Here is a 17,764-nt window from a genome sequence, read left to right on the forward strand (position 1 = left end):
TTGATGTGTTCTCCTTACACCCTTTTTCAAGGGGTGCAAATCCTTACCGAAGGGCAGCGCTTTGCCGTTTCACATACACACATATTGAGGGACCTGCCAAAAGTCAGCTAGAAAATGAACCAAAAAAATTCCAACCTAAGACTGAAATCCCACTTATTTCTTCCTGTGACTACCCCATCCTCAAAGTCCTTGTGATCCAATAATGACCATAATGAACATAATGGCTCCAACTCTTAGCCAGCTAATGGTCTTTGTCCCCTCAAAGTTTGCTCTTCTCAGCATTCCTCCTTGTAGTTTGGGGGAAAAGTGTAAGACCTTGCAAGCTTCCCTCATGATCAATGGTGATCTTTGTAGTTAAGGTTCAAGCTGATGTCTGCATCTGTAAGAAAACACTTTGTCCATGTTGTCCACTCACGTTTGCCAATCTCCACCACACGTTGGCATACAGTGTCTCTCCTTGGAGAAGTCAGTGACACCATATTTTCTTCCAAGAGCTCCACACCTTTGCATCCTCCAAGCCCTTGCCTCCAGCCACACCTCTGTGCTTGTAGGAAGGAAAAAGGTAGGATGGAGGGGGAAAGTGGCAGCTCCCTGAGGGATCATCCTACAAGAACCTGGAGGGACTGTGTGGATGTAGAACTGTGCAACACCAATAAATACAGATTAGACTTATAACAAGAAGTGAAATATTAGGTCCAAGGTGACATTTGGACTGGAGGTTCAGCCAAGCTTTGCTTTAAATATTTTATTGCTGCAGATAAAGAAAGAGCTTATCTAATACGTTTCTCTATTTTCTCTCCCTATCAACCAAAGGGGAAAAAGAAGAAAAAAAATCTTAACTAGCTTTGGTTGTATTTGAGCTAGACTTCAAAGTTTCACAAAAATAAACAGTTTTAGGGGGGAGGAATGCACACTTGTAAAGTGAAAAAATAATACTTTGAAGCCAGCAAGGGACTGCACGTCTTATGCAGAGATTCACAGCATCCTACCCGCAGCAGACAAGTGGTGTCCCCCTCCCCTCCAAGCAGCGTCTCCTCTCCCACAGGGGGCTGCCTGGCAGTAACATGGTCCTCTGAAGGGACGTCGGGATGGCAGGAACCACTCCTTTGTTCTCTTCTCCTTCCTCCTGCTATGCCCCTGTTGTTTTCTGCTCTGACTGAAAGTGTCATGCGACTGTAGCTGTCACTGAGATCTGAGTTTGCACAGCACCCAGCACAGTGTCAGTCCTGGCTTAGGATGAAGGCTCTCTGGAGTTGATTACTGCAATGCCAAAAGTCTGCATGATCAGAGATGATCTCCATAATTTAAGCTTGAGAAAGGAGGGGAAAGATTTGTTTGCCACCTGCTCCAAAGGCTCAGAGGGTGACGGCTGAGGACAGAACCCATCTGAGCATCATGAGGGCCTCCATGCAGTCCTGAGCTTAGGGTGAGAGAGCTGATCCTCTGCTGGGGCCTTCAGCCCCTGGGTTTGTCTGTTCCACACCACATATTGGTGAGGGAAAAGAAAAGGAGAGTGCCTGTCATGCTTTAGTCCCTTAATTCTTTCTCTCTCTTGTGTCTCCACAGCACAGAGCCCCACTGCAGCAGACCCCTTGCAGCAAGCCTACGCTGGAGTGCAGCAGTACGCAGGTCGTTAGTATTGACACTTTCTCCCAATAAACCTTTCTCTTTTCTAAAACCTTTAATCTCTGGATACACGTGAGGGTGGTGGGGGAAGGGAGGTGTTTGCTGATACAGGGGCAAGCTGGGGGCCGCAGACCCTCAAGATTAAATTTGCACTTCTTGTGAAAACAAACACAAAGCCCAGACTCTTCTCTCCCAAAGGAGACAACCCCCTTCGTTTCTGCAGGGAAAGGCTTCCACTGGCTTCTACCTCAGTGCAGCTTCACTGGCAGGACCAAGTCTGGTCTGTTTAGCACAGTGCACAAGTGCAAAATCAGACCATTGATTTGGGGGCCACTTTCTATAACTGGCGTCCTGAGTGCTGCAGTGAGGAGGAGGGATGGGCAACGAGACCCTGCAGAGCCTGGCAGGGTATGGTATGCCTGCACATACCCGTATTTCACCATGTTCACCATACCCTAGCTAGTTAGTTTGAGGCTTGCTTAGGAGCTATGCAGACGTACTCCTGGTTTCCCAGCGGCTTTCTCCATGGCTCTCGAGGGGTCGGCTTCTGCTCGCACATCCCTGCACGCTGAACAGCTGCTTTACAGCTGATGGACTGACACCAGCCAAAGTGACCTGGTGCAGACCACGACCCCGCCGTGTTCAGCCTCCCCTCACAAGGTGTCCATGGCCAACGTGGCGAGGAAGCTGCCACCCCAAAGTCATTATTTCCTGTGGTAACTGGAGCAATCATGGGCTCCCACTGAGGAATGGCTATTATCTCGTGTCAGCGCTGTATCTGGAAACTTAATTTAATTCTCCATGTAGGGCTTCATTTGCCCGTGTTTTAGTTATTGTCATTTATTGCTTGTGAGGTTTGATAGATGGGAAGCAGCTCAACCCTTTGAGCTGTTAATTAACCCCTCTGCACACACATGGCCCCTATCACCCTCTCTCTGGGCTTGCAGGCGACCCGTACTCTGTATTTTTAGCAGTGAGGCACACCATCTACCATCTGTGGTACTGAATGGCTCCCCTGGTCTGCTTGATCAGGGAGCTGAAGAGGGGAAAATTGTTTAATTGCTGCACACTGTTTCCACTGTGTTTGCGTGACAGAGTGGAAGTCTCTACAGACATCAAAGAAAATGTATATCTGACAGCGTATGTGCAACCGTGCCTATACAGTGTGTGGTCATACAAAGGTTAGAGAAAGGGAGGAAACACTCGTGTGAACTGTTTTTATGAGCATGTGAATTAATCAGGGTGCAAGAGTGATTACACAGGAACACGTGTGCGTGCCGCCTGGACGTGGTTTTCAGCAGGGACATCAACACGTGAATGGAGCTCGTGAATGGATGTGTTTCCAGTGCCATCCGGGACGGTTACGTGTCTCTGCTGGGAGACACCTCAGCGGAGACCCCATTTACACCGCGCAGCTGTCCCCAGCATTACTGCTGACGAAGCTCAGGGGAGAGTGGGTGCTCAGGGCCATGTGGCACTGCCCAGAGCACCACGGTGGTGCTTCTGCCATGCCTCAGGTTGCATGAGATGGCACTTCCCAGAGCCAAAATGCAGGGGCAAAGCTCACCTCTGGCGTGGTATCGTGGTTTGGAATTCAAACTCCTTTCTTCCCAGCACTGAAATCTGTCCCTCTTTCTTCTCTCCCTTTCTCTCCCCTATAGCTGCTTACCCTGCTGCTTATGGCCAGATTAGCCAAGCGTTCCCACAGCCGCCTCCAATGATCCCACAGCAACAGAGAGAAGGTGAGTAAACGGGCAGTCCTTCTTTCTGGCCCCAGCACGACATCCCCACCACATTGGTTCCCCTCCGCATACACCTAGAGAGTATACATTAAAAGCCCAATTGCCTTGAATCCCTGGTCCACTGAGTCTTTTCTCAATTTCTGTATGAGGCACAACATCATTGGCACTAGCAATCATATGCAGGAACATCCTCATGGGGAATTGTTGCTGAGATCTCCTCAGTTCCCAGGGAAGAGATCATGCTGATGTGTATGGGCCATGGGACATGGAAAGACCTGCTAGCAACATAGGCAATAATGTCCAATGGGGGTCTGTGTTAGAGAAAAGCAACAGGAATGTGGCCAAAAATGGAATTGCATTGGAATAAAGAATTTAAGAGGAAACAAAGAACTGGTGGCCCTTCATTAGAAGCCAGTAACATGATTTCAGACACCTGTTATTTAGAGAATGAGGACCTGCTATTCAGAGGAGCTGATCTAGTCCTTTCAGCCTCCTTTGATAATCTGGAAATACAAATCAGCCCTTTTAGACCTCAATCTCTATATAAAGATGAGGTGAATCATATAGTAAAACTACCTATTTCTTCACATTGACTATGAGGTTAGCCTGGGTTATCTAGTCTGCAGGACAGGATGGATGCACTGGAGACAAGAAAAATAAGGAGAGATGAATCTCCTACTATTGCATGTAAATGTTCTGGAAGGTATCCATGCCATGTAATGTTTTGGACCCAAAGATTTGCCTGCATGAAGAGAGTAGTCCCTTATGTTCCCTTTGCAGTCAATGGAGAGCAGTGGGATCCTCAGAGGCTACTCAGGTTGTTCCAACCATCCTCCAGGGAGTCTACTGCTCTCTTTCGACTGGAAGAGGAGACTGCTTGCCTGACGCATTTAAGTCAGGTGTAGATACCCTCATTTTAAATAATTACATTTCAACTTTTATCCTCTATTAGATCACTAATTCCAATGTATTCTATGTTATATGTGTTTTATATATAATGACATTTAGTATTTTAATATAGTGTAACAGCCAGAATGAAATTAATCAAGATTACACTATCAAACTAAAACATTCTAATGGCCTAGAACTAATCTGGGGGAGAAATCTCATTTTGTAAGAAAATTAGAGATGTCTGCATTTCGATCTAATTTGAAATTAATTTTTTTCCAATGTCAGAATTTCCTGGGTAACACAAATTCCAGCTCCTGATTAGCTCTGGTACATGTCCCTGCTGTGAGAACAGATGCACAGACCCAACGTATCATTACAGAGATGTTTCCCCCATGCTGAAGGACTTTGCTTTTTATTACTTACTGGGGTTAGATTAAGCACAGGACAAAATAGCGAGCAGATCAGTACTCAGCTTAGCATTGTGCCAGGAACCATGAGAAGCAAAGGATAGTTGTTGTGCACACTTTGAAGACCCATTGCCCAAAGACCCTTGTGTTCACAAGGCATGGTGTGTCTCTGTGGATCAAGGGCGAGTGTCACCCAATAGACAAGCTACTTCATAACTCCTCGTTCCTTCCTGTAAGCATCTTATATATCTGCGGCCAGATTTATAAGATGAACCACCAGTCTGATGCAGGTTTCCATTGCCAGTGTCCTCCATTTTCCTGCAGTGATTAGATGCTGTGGCTTTCTCTGATGGTTGCTAGAAAGAGAATCTCGAAGGCACAACACTCCCTTTTAGCAGAGGTTCAAGACCTTTAAGCATCTCTAACCTTTAACAGGAAAACACAGCAAGAGGCAACTCTAACAGTAATAATGCTCAGTGCTGAGAAGAGTACTTTATGTCTGCAAGGATGTGCACAAACATTGATTCGTTAATGAACCATCCCTACCACAACAATAACATCAATGATCACATTGTTAATAACAATGCTAACTCTGTTCCCAGATCCCAGTTGGATAACAAGCCCAGAGCTGCTTGGTTGCTGCAATGTTTCTGTAGAGATTAGTCATTACTTCCACACAAGCACTGAGGCTGCCAAGCAGCTGACAGGGTGCATAGTGTGGAACAGATCCAAAATGATCAAAGCTAGAAAAGGAATCTTGATTCAGGACATGTCAACCAGGCAAAACTTGGGGTAATTTTAAATTTGTATGGTATTACTCATCTTCATGTAGTTTCTGAAACTCAGAAATACACTTAGATATTAAAATAAAGTTGTGTAGGCTTGTGACTCTCATCTGCCCTGTGCTCAAATAGGCTGGAGAATGAATAGCAAGCAAATACAGAAAAGGCAAAGAAATTCCAGCCTCTGAGTATTTGCTATAGAGGTGAGGTGTGCAGCTGACCAAAAGGCTGCAGGCTAACTATACACATCCTTACTGGACAACCCATTTTTAATTATTCTTGGAAGAGCAGTCTAGTCATAGCCTTTCCTTATGACACTGATTCATGGTGTTGGGGATGCAATGATAGGTAGCTGATACCATCACAGGTATATGGAGTTTACACGTTGACAATGAACACCCAGGGTTGTGTTGGGTCTGCAACTGTCCCCATCTTAAATAACAATGAAACTGGAGGGTGAGGAGCATGGGGAGAGCAATGGCTTAGCAGCTCAGGTCCAACGAAGCCAAATCACAGAATTACAGAATCATTAAGATTGGAAAATATCTTTAAGACCATCAAGTCCAACTGTCAAACCAATACCACCACGCACACTAAACCATGTCCTGAAGTGCCATGTCCACAAGTTTTTTGAACACTTCCAGTGATGGTGATTCCATCACCTCCCTTGGCAGCCTGTTCCAATGTTTGACCACTCTCACAGTAAAGAGGTTTTCCTAATATCTAGTTGAAACCTCCCCTGGCGCAACTTGAGGGCATTTTCTCTCATTTTATCTCTAGTTACTTGGGAGAAGAGACCAACAAACACTTCACCACAACCCCCTTTCAGGTAGTTGTAGAGAGAGATAAGGTCTCCCCTCAGCTTCCTCTTCTCCACACTAAACAGCCCCAGTTCCCTCAGCCGCTCCTCATAAGACTTGTGCTCCAGACACCTCACCAGCTTCATCGCCCTTCTTCGGACACGCTCCAGCAACTCAATGTCTTTCTGGTAGTGAGGGGCTCAAAACTGAACACGGTATTCAAGGTGCAGTCTCGCCAGTGTCAAGTCCAGGGACAAAATCACTTCCCTACTCCTGCTGGCCATGCTATTTCTGATACAGGCCAGGACGCTGCTGGCCTTCTTGGCCACCTGGGCACACTGCCGGCTCATGTTCAGCTGGCTGTCAACCAGCACTCCCAGGTCCTTTTCCTCCAGGCAGCTCTCTAGCCACTCTTCCCCAAGTCTGTAGCGTTGCATGGGGTTTTTGTGACCGAAGTCCAGGACCTGGAACTTGGCCTTATTGAACCTCATAGAGCTGGCCTCAGCCCAGCAATCCAGCCTGTCCAGATCCCCCTGCAGAACCTTCCTACCCTCGAGTAGATCAACACTTCCACCGGACTTGGTGTCCTCTGCAAACTTACTGAGGGAGCACTTGATCCCCTCATCCAGATCATCAATAAAGATATTATACAAGACCGGCCCCAAAACTGAGCTCTGGGAAACACCACGTGACTGGCTGACAACTCTCATTCATGATTTAACTCCATTCACTACAACTCTTTGGGCTTGGCTGTCCAGCCAGTTTTTTACCCAGTGAAGAGTACACCTGTCTAAGCCACGAGCCGCCATGGACCCAACCACAGATTTCTCTACCACGGACTCACTGGAGGGTTCTCTACCATGTGCTTCTGTGCCCTCAGTCACGATTTTTTTTATTATCCAGCATGGTTTGCTTGTAATTTACAGACCATTCATAAATTGTGCATTTGTTAAAACTTTTCTTTCCCTTTTGTCCAAATCAAGGCTATCTGTGTGTCTTGTGTATTAATGAACAGAAATATCGATAACTTAAAACCATAAAACCAAGTGCCATGGTAGATGTCAGGGTAGAAATGAACCTTGATTCTCTTCTCATAATGTGTCATGAGGGTTAGATTTCAAGTTGACTTACAGCCCTTTTGAAAACCAATGCAAAGTGTGTGGTAAGTAATTTTAGTACCGTATTCAGCCCTGAACTGCCAAGTATACTGATCTCCAATCATCGATGAATTCAGTCCAAAACAAGAACTTTCTCTCCAACAAGACAGTTGGAGTCTTCACTAAAGTTTTGCCATACCAGCTGTGGTCTTCTTCTGGCTCCAGTAATCCTGACTGAGTCCTTTAAAACTCAGTGCATGGAGAACAAACTTAGCTCTTCATAGCATTCTGAGCTGAACAACTCATTCCTTTGGTTTCTTAAGACTATACACGTATGTACAAAGAGGCGGCCATACACATAAACACGTCTTCCACAGAGTGCCCAGGTTAACCTAAGCAAAAAAACCCGCAGCAAGGTAGAAGGGCTGAGACAAAGAGAGCTTGTTTTGTGAATTCTTTACCAAGGAGTCTAACTTAACTAGACAATAAATAAATAGACAACTTAAAGATGGATGGATTTTACAAGACATTGCTTGTTAAATTCTAATGGCAGAATTTTTATACATGAGAGTGGTAAAACAAATCGAACTACGCCAGGTTGTTTTTCAGTAGCAGGTGGAGTTTTCAGCACTGGAAATTAGCAGAAACTCTCTGTAGTTGGGGACAGAGTGAGTTTGGCCTTGAATGTCTGAGTTGGTATAGGCAGCCACAGCATGTTTCCCAGACACATTTCAGAGCTGAACTGGGCTTTGAGGATGGTCTCTGCTTTTTCACATCCTCCCTGGTCTCTTTCTCTCAGCCTCTGAGCAGTGTGAGGCAAAGCTGGTTTCAAGGTGAACTAATGGTTGTTCTTTCCTTGAGCCCAACCTCTAAACCCAGTATGGATGAAGTTGCGTGTCTCCTGGTCTGCCTTACGCCTTCGTAGGTGTTTCTCAGCACACACAGGCAGAATCTCTACTCATGCACAACACGCCCAAGACCCCAGGAAATGCAGCTGGCATGTTTGAATTTGCCAGTTTTACAGAGCAAACTGCTGGCTCTGCTGATGTCAGTGGGAATTTTGCCACTAATTGCAGCAAAGCCAAGATTTTACCCATTCTATTATAATGTGGATCTCAAATCCCACAGCAGAAATGCTCTGGGGCATGTTCAGATGAAGGAATGAATTTTTCCCTGTTATTCTGACCGTGGTCTTCTCCCGGGCAGAATTTTCTCAATTTTAACGTACACCTAAAGGGGTCAGTGTTTGTTTAACACTTTCAGACTGTTTCATATCTAGTTTATTGTGCTGATAACTCCACATTGTGTGGAGCTGAACTGCAGCAAGGACTGGAGAAGGGATAGTTGCTCAGTGAGGAGACTAAGGAAGAGACAGACGGGATGTGGGGGGAAGATGGAAAAGCTTGGCATGAAATAGGGGAGCCTGATTGTGGGCCACTGTATCAAAAGTAATTTAGCTAAGCAGATGACCAGATACCTAATTAGTTAATTATCCCCCCATACCACTATCCTCCGCATTTGGAAGAAACCCTGTTACCATCCTCATGACCTCTATGAAATGCACAAGATGCAAAGGATCAGCTGGTCCTTCATGACAATCCTTTTAGCAAATTAGTGGGGAAAATTGTGCTTAGCAAATATTCATTAGAGCTTCATTTTCCATTAATCCAAAAGGAAATGTGGAGAGCCTATGACTTCAATCATGCTGAGGCCCAGGAATTTTAATGAGCTTTAAATGGGCATCTGTCAGAATCCTGACTTCGCCGTACTTCTCTTGCCAGCCAGGGGGATGAGTAATGGCTAATAAAAGGTGGGAGCATCTAGGTGAACTCCTCTCCCTAACAGGAAAGGCAAAGTTGTAATTTTCTCTGTTATGAAACAGTAATTATGCCCTGATGAAGAAAACCAGAGTATTAAAAAACCCTTTCCTTCCCCACACGTAAATAAGGGAAAGTTGGCTAAGTCACGGGGTTGTAGGCACGTGGGCTGGGGGGAAGGAGAAAACCCTTCTTCCCTCTGTCCTCAGCCTCATGACAAGGAGCACGCACTGTTTCCCCTTCATCTTGAACCCACTAGAGTTACCTGTTGAGGTCAGTGCAGAGCTGGGCAGCAGCTGGAAGTACCTTTGGAAATAAGACCGTGAAAAAAACAATACCTGCCTGCTCAAACTGTTTTCTTCTAGTGAACACTGCAAGGGGTTGAAATGTTTGTTTTTTTTTTTTCAACGAGACCACTTGCACACACCTGTTCCCTTTTGACTTTTGCTCAAGTACAACATACTTAGAAATAAACATCACATCAAAACATTTAATTCTAGGCTATTAGACCAGAGGTAGATTTTCCCTCTTCTGCCCCAAATACAATTTCAACAGAACATTTCCTCAGGGTCTCTACTTTAACAAAACTGCATATTCCAACTAAAGACTCCTCTCTGGATATTTTTCCAAGCACTTGCTGAAGTCTGTAAGAGTATATATTACAGCACTGAGGCAAGAAAGGCAACTCCTCTTGTCTAGTAATTTGGATTTAAATCCAGCTGTAATCTCTCTTGCAGAACCCTTTAGGATTGGGGGACATGGCCAAACTGTCCAGATTTGGAGGAGTCTTCAGGCTGAGTCAAGGGAGGAGTCTTCAGGCTGAGTCAAGCTGTGGGGTTGAATGTAAAATTTTACAAAAGAAAAAAAGCCTGTGGGTTTGTGCATTTCTTTCTGCTTTTTATCACAGTCCTCACACAGGTACAAAAAGGATAATGAAACTTCTGCATGCAGACACTGCGAAGAGGCAAGGGTTAGTGTGGATCACCCAAAACTTTACAGATTAAATGAGGTTATGAGGAGCAAAGAAAAACTATGAACCACTTTCTTTCCTTCTTTTTGTTCTTACTCCTCCATTCTGTCTTTCCATGGCCACATGTGCTGCTGCATTCCTCTGACTCTAGATTTATCTTGGTGTCTGTCCTAGGAAGGTTAATGAAGTTAGCATAGCCTCTAGGTGACTTTCTGAGTTCCTGATCTTCTGCTTTGTCCATTCCTTTGAAAGTCTACAGACTGCTTCCTAGAGGTGACCCCTCAGCAGTCAGAGAGAGGGGCTGCCAAAGTAAATCTGCACCATGTGCTTCCTAATATCCTATTTCTCTCCATTCATGGGTCTTCTTTTTCTCTTGATAGGACCAGAGGGCTGTAACCTGTTTATCTACCATCTGCCCCAGGAGTTTGGGGATGCTGAGCTGATGCAGATGTTCCTGCCTTTCGGTAATGTCATCTCCTCGAAAGTGTTTGTGGATCGGGCGACAAACCAAAGTAAATGCTTTGGTGGGTAAAGATAACAAAACAATTAGATTCATCCAGGAAAGGGCTTTCTCTGAATACTTTACCTTTCAAACTGCTTTCTTTCTGCTTAAGCTTTATGATTTCTCTCAATTTACTCCTGTCGATACTTTCCCCCTTCCCTCTTTCTCTCCTAACCGTCTCATGCTCAGAGTTGTGTGCGCTGCTTAGAGGAGAAGGTTTGGCAGTAGGGTGCTGCGGCTGCTGGTGGTGGGGTGGAAAATACCCCCCGTTGGAATGGGAGGCGGGGAGGGTACAGAAAAGACTAAAGCACCTGGAGCAAAATGGTCAGCAGTGGGAGCATGTGGCAGAAAGGGAATTTCTGTACCTACGGAGAAGGAAAAACAGATCATGGGGTTGAAGGGAAGGCAGACCTGTGGGGGCAGCTTTTCAGCAGCTGTGATGCATTTGACTGCAAGGGGACAAGGGCTGAATATCAGCTGAAAGCCTGGTCTTCTGGGGTGATGGCTGCTCGGGGGGGTCGCAGGCAGCCATGCTCTGAGCCCGCTGGACATGAGCCAGCACCACAGCAGATGCAGATAGACCGAGATAACCCTGTGCCTTAGCTGGCAAGCCATGCTTAAGAGGCTGAGTTTGAGCGCTGGACCATGCTCACACAGCTCTGGCCTCACTGCTGGCTCAACCCCACCAGCTGGAGCATGGAAAGAGCACAGCCTCAGCTGCCTGTGAACCACCAGCTGCACCCACAAATGGAAGACTTGGCCAGCCTACAGCCGTGTGGTGATGTGTGCACGGTGTCTCAGTGGCATCCCACTGTTTGCAAAGTTGTTGCCGCAAAGGGTCCCTACTGACAGTGTGGCACCATGGAGACCCTGCCACATTTGATCCCATCCCACCTAGAGGACAGGGGATCTCGCCCATCCATGTGCCCACCACTGCAATGCGCAGTATCTGTTTCTCAGCCATCCTGCACTTTTTGCAGACCTTCTCTGAGAAGTGCAACGGGACAAATTATTGCTTTTCTTTTCCTGTTACTTGCAGCTGATCTGGACTCTGTCTCTCAGGCAAACTTCCAGAGTTAAGACTTACTGGAGTTTCACCTGATTTTAAAGCCTCTCTGAGTCTCCATACTATGCTTCCCTTCCATGTTGCCTTCCCCTTCCCCCTCCTGGACAGCCCACCTCCCAAAACTCTTACCTCATCCCTTGCTAGGTATGGTGCATGTCAGACCGTACTCCCAAGAGTTTTGTGCCCCTTCTCTATGTCCAGTTCCTCCTGCCCATGCACAGAGGGTCTGAACAGGTTATTTTCCCTTTAGATTGAAGGAAGCCTGTCCCCTAATGTGAGGGGACACAGCGTTCCCCTTTGCCAGTAGTCATTTTGTTTCTGCACTCTCAAGCGTGAGAGGAATGAAGGACTAAAAAGTTTGGTGTGAAAAGGCGGTTGGGAAATTCAAATGAGAAATTACAAATGAGCCCCGTTCTCTCCGGAGAATTCTTTCCACCTGCTTTTTAGAGCTTTAACCATATAAAAGCTCATAACAAGACGAGCGGACCAACACAGCTCTAGGTCACATTGAAAACTAATGCTTCAAGGATATCCATAGATTAGAAATGGACCTTTGGCATGAAATTGCTGTTCCTATCATAAATATTTAGGGGACTGCTGAGCCTGGTTCTCCACATATTGACAAGTGGGAAGACCAAAAGTAAATGGAGAAATAAGTTGAGACCCAAGTCCAGTAAGGGACAGTATCTTCTGGAGAGGTACTCACCTTATCTTCTCTCAGCTCAAAGGCTTTCTGGCTACAAGGCTTCATGAGGATGGCAAAACATACCTAGCTTGTGGAGCAGGGGTGTGCAGCTGCCTTTATTGCTGCTTCCAAGGTACTGTGAGATCGTGGTTGATAGCTGAGCAGGAATTGAGGGATCTTAGCGGAAATTTTTCTTAACATTGAGTCTTACTGGAGAAACTAAACATCAGCTTGTTTGATGAAGTAACCTCCAAAACTAATGGTGAGATATTCCCGTCTGAAAGCAGGAAGGCACCCTTTGGATGAATCGACTCAAGCACACAGGCAAGCAAAAGCAGGAATTAGAGATTGCTAGTGGATCTTAGTCACCCTATATCAGCTTCTGAGACACAAATATCCAAGTCCAGTCAGCTTTGGGTGCCAGCAGTCATGCCCCAGTTTTCTCTGGTTTTAACTTACTTTCCCATAGAGCTGAGTGCCTCCTGTGACTGTTACTCTCAGACAAATATGTTGACTGTGCTGCCATGTGCACCACCTCCAGAAGGATAGAAAGAGCAGAAGTACAGATAACTAATTCTCACAAGTATGTCACGTTGCTCTTCAAACCTCCTATCCTGTTGACCTTCAACTTTAAAGCAATCTAAAAATATAGAGGGTATTACAGAAAATCAGAATTTTCATTTGTTTTGCCAATCTGCTGAAGCTGGCAGTGATTATAATTTTTTGTTTAGAAAGTAAATTTAAAAAAAATATATTAGTTTTTCCTGAAGGAAAAGAACAGAATTTTTTAGCTTTGAAGGTAAGAAAACCTCTTTCTTTTTCTGCCTAAACATTTCCCAGAACTCAACATATAAAACATAGCACTTGCATTCTGTTTCACTTTTTTTTTAGCCCAGCTAGATCTCTCCAACTGGTAGCCTGGGGGGACAATTCTGTCTGGTCCCAGAAAGATATTCTACCATTATATAACCTTTTAAAGTGTATCTATCTGCTATGCAGATCCCAAGTAAATTGCTGTAACAGAGTCTAGGTCCAGGTTGTCAAGAAACTGTCAAGAAGTCCTGCTTTAGACAAACTTAAAAAATGTTATGGAGAAAAAGGTTGCCCATGTTTTTTTCCACGGGAACAGAAAATACTCCATTTGCTGCTCTCATCTCACTGTTGAACTACCTGTAAGCAGGTGGCCCAAACTGAGTAAGTCAGTAGAGCAGCGTCTCAGAATAAGACTTTTATTCCTTCTCATTTGGCTCTGAATTCTCTCCTTCATTTCCAGCACAAAGTTATCTCCTTTATTATCTCCCTACACTAAGCAGTGACAGCCACAGCACTGTTAAGAAGAAAGCAAGATCAACCACAAGCCTTCCTCCTGGTTTCTGGAGTTCACAACTCTCCAGAGAACCATCATCACATGGATGCACTGAAGAAACCACGCTGTGGTCATGAAGCCTTTGACTTTCCCTATTTTTAGGGGTCACCACCTCCTGGCTGACAAGGAGCAGCAAGGAGAGCAAGCTACAGCAAACATCAGCTCATGTATAAAATGTGAAAGTGCTCAAAATATATCTGTTGTTTTCGATAGGACTACTTGCTGTAATATGTAAGACTGTCTAAGAAACAACCCTGAATTCTCGCTGAAAAAAGTAATTTAGATTGGGAGGCTCATTTGCCTCTGACTTCTTTTGCTGCACACATCCAGGCTAGATCCAAATCCTTCATTTTCTCTTATGATTTTTCAAAACTCTGGCTTTTATTTCCCCCTCTATCCTGATGCAGCTGTAACAAGGCCAATTGCAGATCATACTTCTCCCTCCACTCACAAACACCGTGTGTATTTCCACGGCCTGAGCCCCCATCACACTTACCATATCAGCATCTCCTTGGGTTTCTCCTCAGGCACTGCCTTGTCCACCCTCTCATATTCAGACATACTGGTTTCACCTTCATGCCCAGCTGATACCTGTAGCCTCTTCCCAGGCATTTCTTTTACAGCCAGCACGTTCCTCTTGCTGGGCCATGCTGTCCATTACCAGCGAAATGTCAGGGCCACAGCAGGAACCATTGTCTCACTCAGGGAAAAATTACACTTATCAGGTTGCTCCTTGAAGACAGTGACTTCCTTTCTCACAGCAGGCTGACCTAGGAAGTCTTGCACAGAGGCACAGTGTGCCACAGCCTGAACGTCAACTTCTGCAGGACCCTGGAACTTGTCTCTGTGCAAGGCAGAGACTGCACTGGGTCTCTCACCTTCCCACTGCATGTGTGTAAATTCTTCTGTGTGTAGGTATGCCAAGTGTCAGAGGACATAAATACCTCTAAGTGCTGGTCTCAATGGTTCTGGTGACAATTCCCCTCTCAGTTATGCAGATAATTTAAATGTGACCAGTTTGTGTATAAGGCAAAAAGAAAACTTCAGTAAAATGATACTATTAAGACTGTTAAGGCAAGTAGTCAATGTGAGAAGAGCTGTTCTTCATGCTGCCCACACATGGCTAACTACCTCTGTGTATGTTGACACTACAATACAGTCCTAATTTCAGGAGCACTCATTATTGTTGCACAAGACACATTTTAAGAAGGCATTTGAAGACATTAAACTAGTGAAATGCAGAGACAGACGTGTTCTAGGAAAATGTTTTAACAGAGAAGAGAGAGAGAAGGATAGGTTTGGGCAATATTAATTAGGAAGACATGACAGAAATTAGAAAAACGAGGATGTGGATGGAGCAGCAGAGGCCAAATGATTACCCCAAGGTGTCAGATAAGATGTAGATAAATTAAAACTGGAAAAATTGCTTTACTGGTGCACTTGGAAATTCATTCCTCCAATCACCTCTTCCTGGGAGCAGCGAGAACCTGGATCTGCCGGCTCTTCGCATGTAATCGAGTAGAGGACACTGTCAGGCCAGTTCTGCTCCACGCCCTGCCCTTGTCACCCACACGCGTCTCCTTGGCATGTGCCTGTTCCCCATACCTGCTGGTGTGGCAGCTTCAGTTTCCCTCCATGGGACAACGACTCCAGGAGGATGTGAAGAACCTCTCTTATGCCCACAGAGACACTGTGGTTTCCCTCCACTCAGCCTGGCATCGTCTGACACCTCAGGTGTGAGCAACCACAACTGCTGGATGTTTTTCTCCTTTTCTGTGCATTCCAGATGGACTTTCACGCTGGCAGAAGGGATGTCCAACCCCTTTTTGAAATGTCCTACATTAAACATAACAAGGAACATTCTACCTTTGACTACAAACTGCAAGGGCTTCTTAGGACCATAGGTTTATATAGTTTAAAGGAGACATCTTTTTTGATTCTTGGTAAAACATGGACATCAAGTTTCATTCCAGACTCCTGCAGGAAGTCCACTTGAAAGTTGCTAGTGGACCACTCCATTTGGAAAAAGATCCAGTCTTCTCTAAAGATGCCAAAAGAGAGAAAATAACATAACTTGATGAGGGTCATAGTAGTTAATTACATTCTCTGTTAAATATTTCTTTTCCCTACTAAACTTCTTCTGTCTCCTAGCTTATGAAAAGAAACAGGGGAGCCAAAGGAGAGAGATTAAAGGTGAGAAAAGCAGCGAGGAATGAGGACTTGACATAGCAGGGGGTGAAGCTCAGGAGAAGGGCTGAGGGATGGATAGAGTTTGTATCATGTTATTAAAAACACACTGTGTTAGTTCCAGACTGCAATGTGGTGTCAGAAAGGTGGAGTGGGAGATGCAAGGCAGCAGGCAGGTCATGATAGTCTACAGAGTTTCAACCTGGAAACTGAAACAGAAAGAAGAACGTAGCATCAAGAGACTAAGACACCAGCAAAGCTATGCAAGGCCCTGGGACCAGGGGCATTGCAGATCAGGTCTAAAGTGCATTGGCAGCACTCCATAAGACACAGGAGTGGAACAGACCATAAGGTACACCAGAAAAATACAGTTCAGCACCTGCTCACAATGTGCCTCCAACATGGCCCTGCCAAATCTGGCAGTTTCTTATTTAATAAAAAAAACCACAACTATTTTCTTCTTTGAGTTTGTCTGTGGAAATCAGCAGGTCCAGTATTAAGGTCATGTAAGGGTAAGAAATTCCAGTGGCATGTTCCTGCCCCATATGGGCAATCATGTGTCAACCTAGCTGTGTGCCTGCGGTTCCCCTTCTTGTAGCAGGACACTGACTCTTTTGCACAGAGCTTTAGGATCAATGGATGGGGAGAGTTATTTATCAGCCCAATGTTTTTTGGGGTTCCTTTTCTGATTCTTCTTTTGGTAAAAACAAAGATTCTCATCAGATAGAGGAATTACTAGAAAGCACTTGGGAGAGAGGTGGAGCTCTGCTTGCTGCTGTTACCAGGACTATGATTAAATTTGATTTTTTTTCTTTTTACTTCTAACCTTTCTGAGAAAAGTCTCTACCTGAGCTTTTCTCCTTGTAGCCCATGGAATTAGGCTATGTCCTTTACTTTGCATGATCGAGTGACAATATATTTTTTTTCAGGTCCCTGTTACTTAGGGCTCCCAGAGGAAAGAGGAAGGAGGCTCAAAAGTTTATTATTTGTTAGCTACTCTTTGTTATAACCCAAAGCAGCCAGGCTCCAAGACTTCAGGTCTGCAGGGTAAGGATGGGACTCTTCTCCAGCTGATAAAGAAAGCGTTGTGTGAGTAAGAAAGAGAAGGAGCTGTTCATCAAACTCACTGCACAGCACGTCCAGCCATTGCAGTTGGTTGGGGAAGGTTTTAGGGGGAGGAGGAGGAGCTGGAGAAGTATTAGGGCTGTGAGCCAGTATTCATTTACAAATTATAATTAATTTGATGTTTAGATTAATTTCTGATGCACTCTCAAAGATGCACTGAAAGCATTTTTCCTTTATTATTATGTTGATTGCTTATTGGGGAGATAAATCTAACTGTCAGTTATGCACTGACTTACCAAAACTTTCAGACCAAGCAAGCATGTAAGCATAAGGAACAGCTGTTTGCAGCTCTCCTGTTAAAGGGACAGCTCTGTCTTTTCCCAATACACATTGTACTCAGGGACTTCCGCTTTCTTTTGTAGCTTAACAATTTATTAGACAAGAATATGTTAGCAGGATCTGTCTTCTATTTACCAATCTGTCCGTGTGTCTATCACTGTTCTATCCTTCTCTCCACACAAGTCATAGACAGACTCCATCCAGAATATTTTTAAGTTATGGATATGTTTGTACATACCTACTCACATGCCCATTTACACAGTCATTATAAATGTTTTTACTCATGGGGTAATTAGATGGAGGAACTCATTAATTTGTGTCTACTCATTTAATGACCTTTGAAAAGGGAATGGCCATTTATGTGTCTAGTGGAAATGACCAATGTTAAGAGTTAATGCCAGAAGAAAGAAAAGAAAAAAAAA

At 44.8% G+C, this 17,764-nt stretch overlaps 1 protein-coding gene across 21 annotated transcripts in view; it reads left to right on the forward strand.

Annotated features, from left to right (window-relative positions):
* Window positions 1-17,764, forward strand: part of CELF4 (CUGBP Elav-like family member 4) — a gene marked incomplete at its 3' end in the record, with an annotated part of 708,661 nt that overhangs the window by 675,663 nt on the left and 15,234 nt on the right. For 6 of the 21 annotated variants that reach the window (XM_082013607.1, XM_082013608.1, XM_082013610.1 and 3 more), the window contains exons 9-11: window positions 1,567-1,632; window positions 3,288-3,368; window positions 10,513-10,596. In XM_082013607.1, coding sequence (XP_081869733.1) covers window positions 1,567-1,632; window positions 3,288-3,368; window positions 10,513-10,596 — 231 coding nt within the window. Of the gene's footprint in view, window positions 1-1,566; window positions 1,633-3,287; window positions 3,369-10,512; window positions 10,657-17,764 lie in introns of all 21 variants that reach the window. The other 15 variants (XM_082013596.1, XM_082013597.1, XM_082013599.1 and 12 more) reach the window with 4 other exon arrangements.

Source organism: Phaethon aethereus (assembly GCF_964289735.1).
Source record: "Phaethon aethereus genome assembly, chromosome: Z".
Classification (NCBI taxonomy): domain Eukaryota; kingdom Metazoa; phylum Chordata; class Aves; order Phaethontiformes; family Phaethontidae; genus Phaethon; species Phaethon aethereus.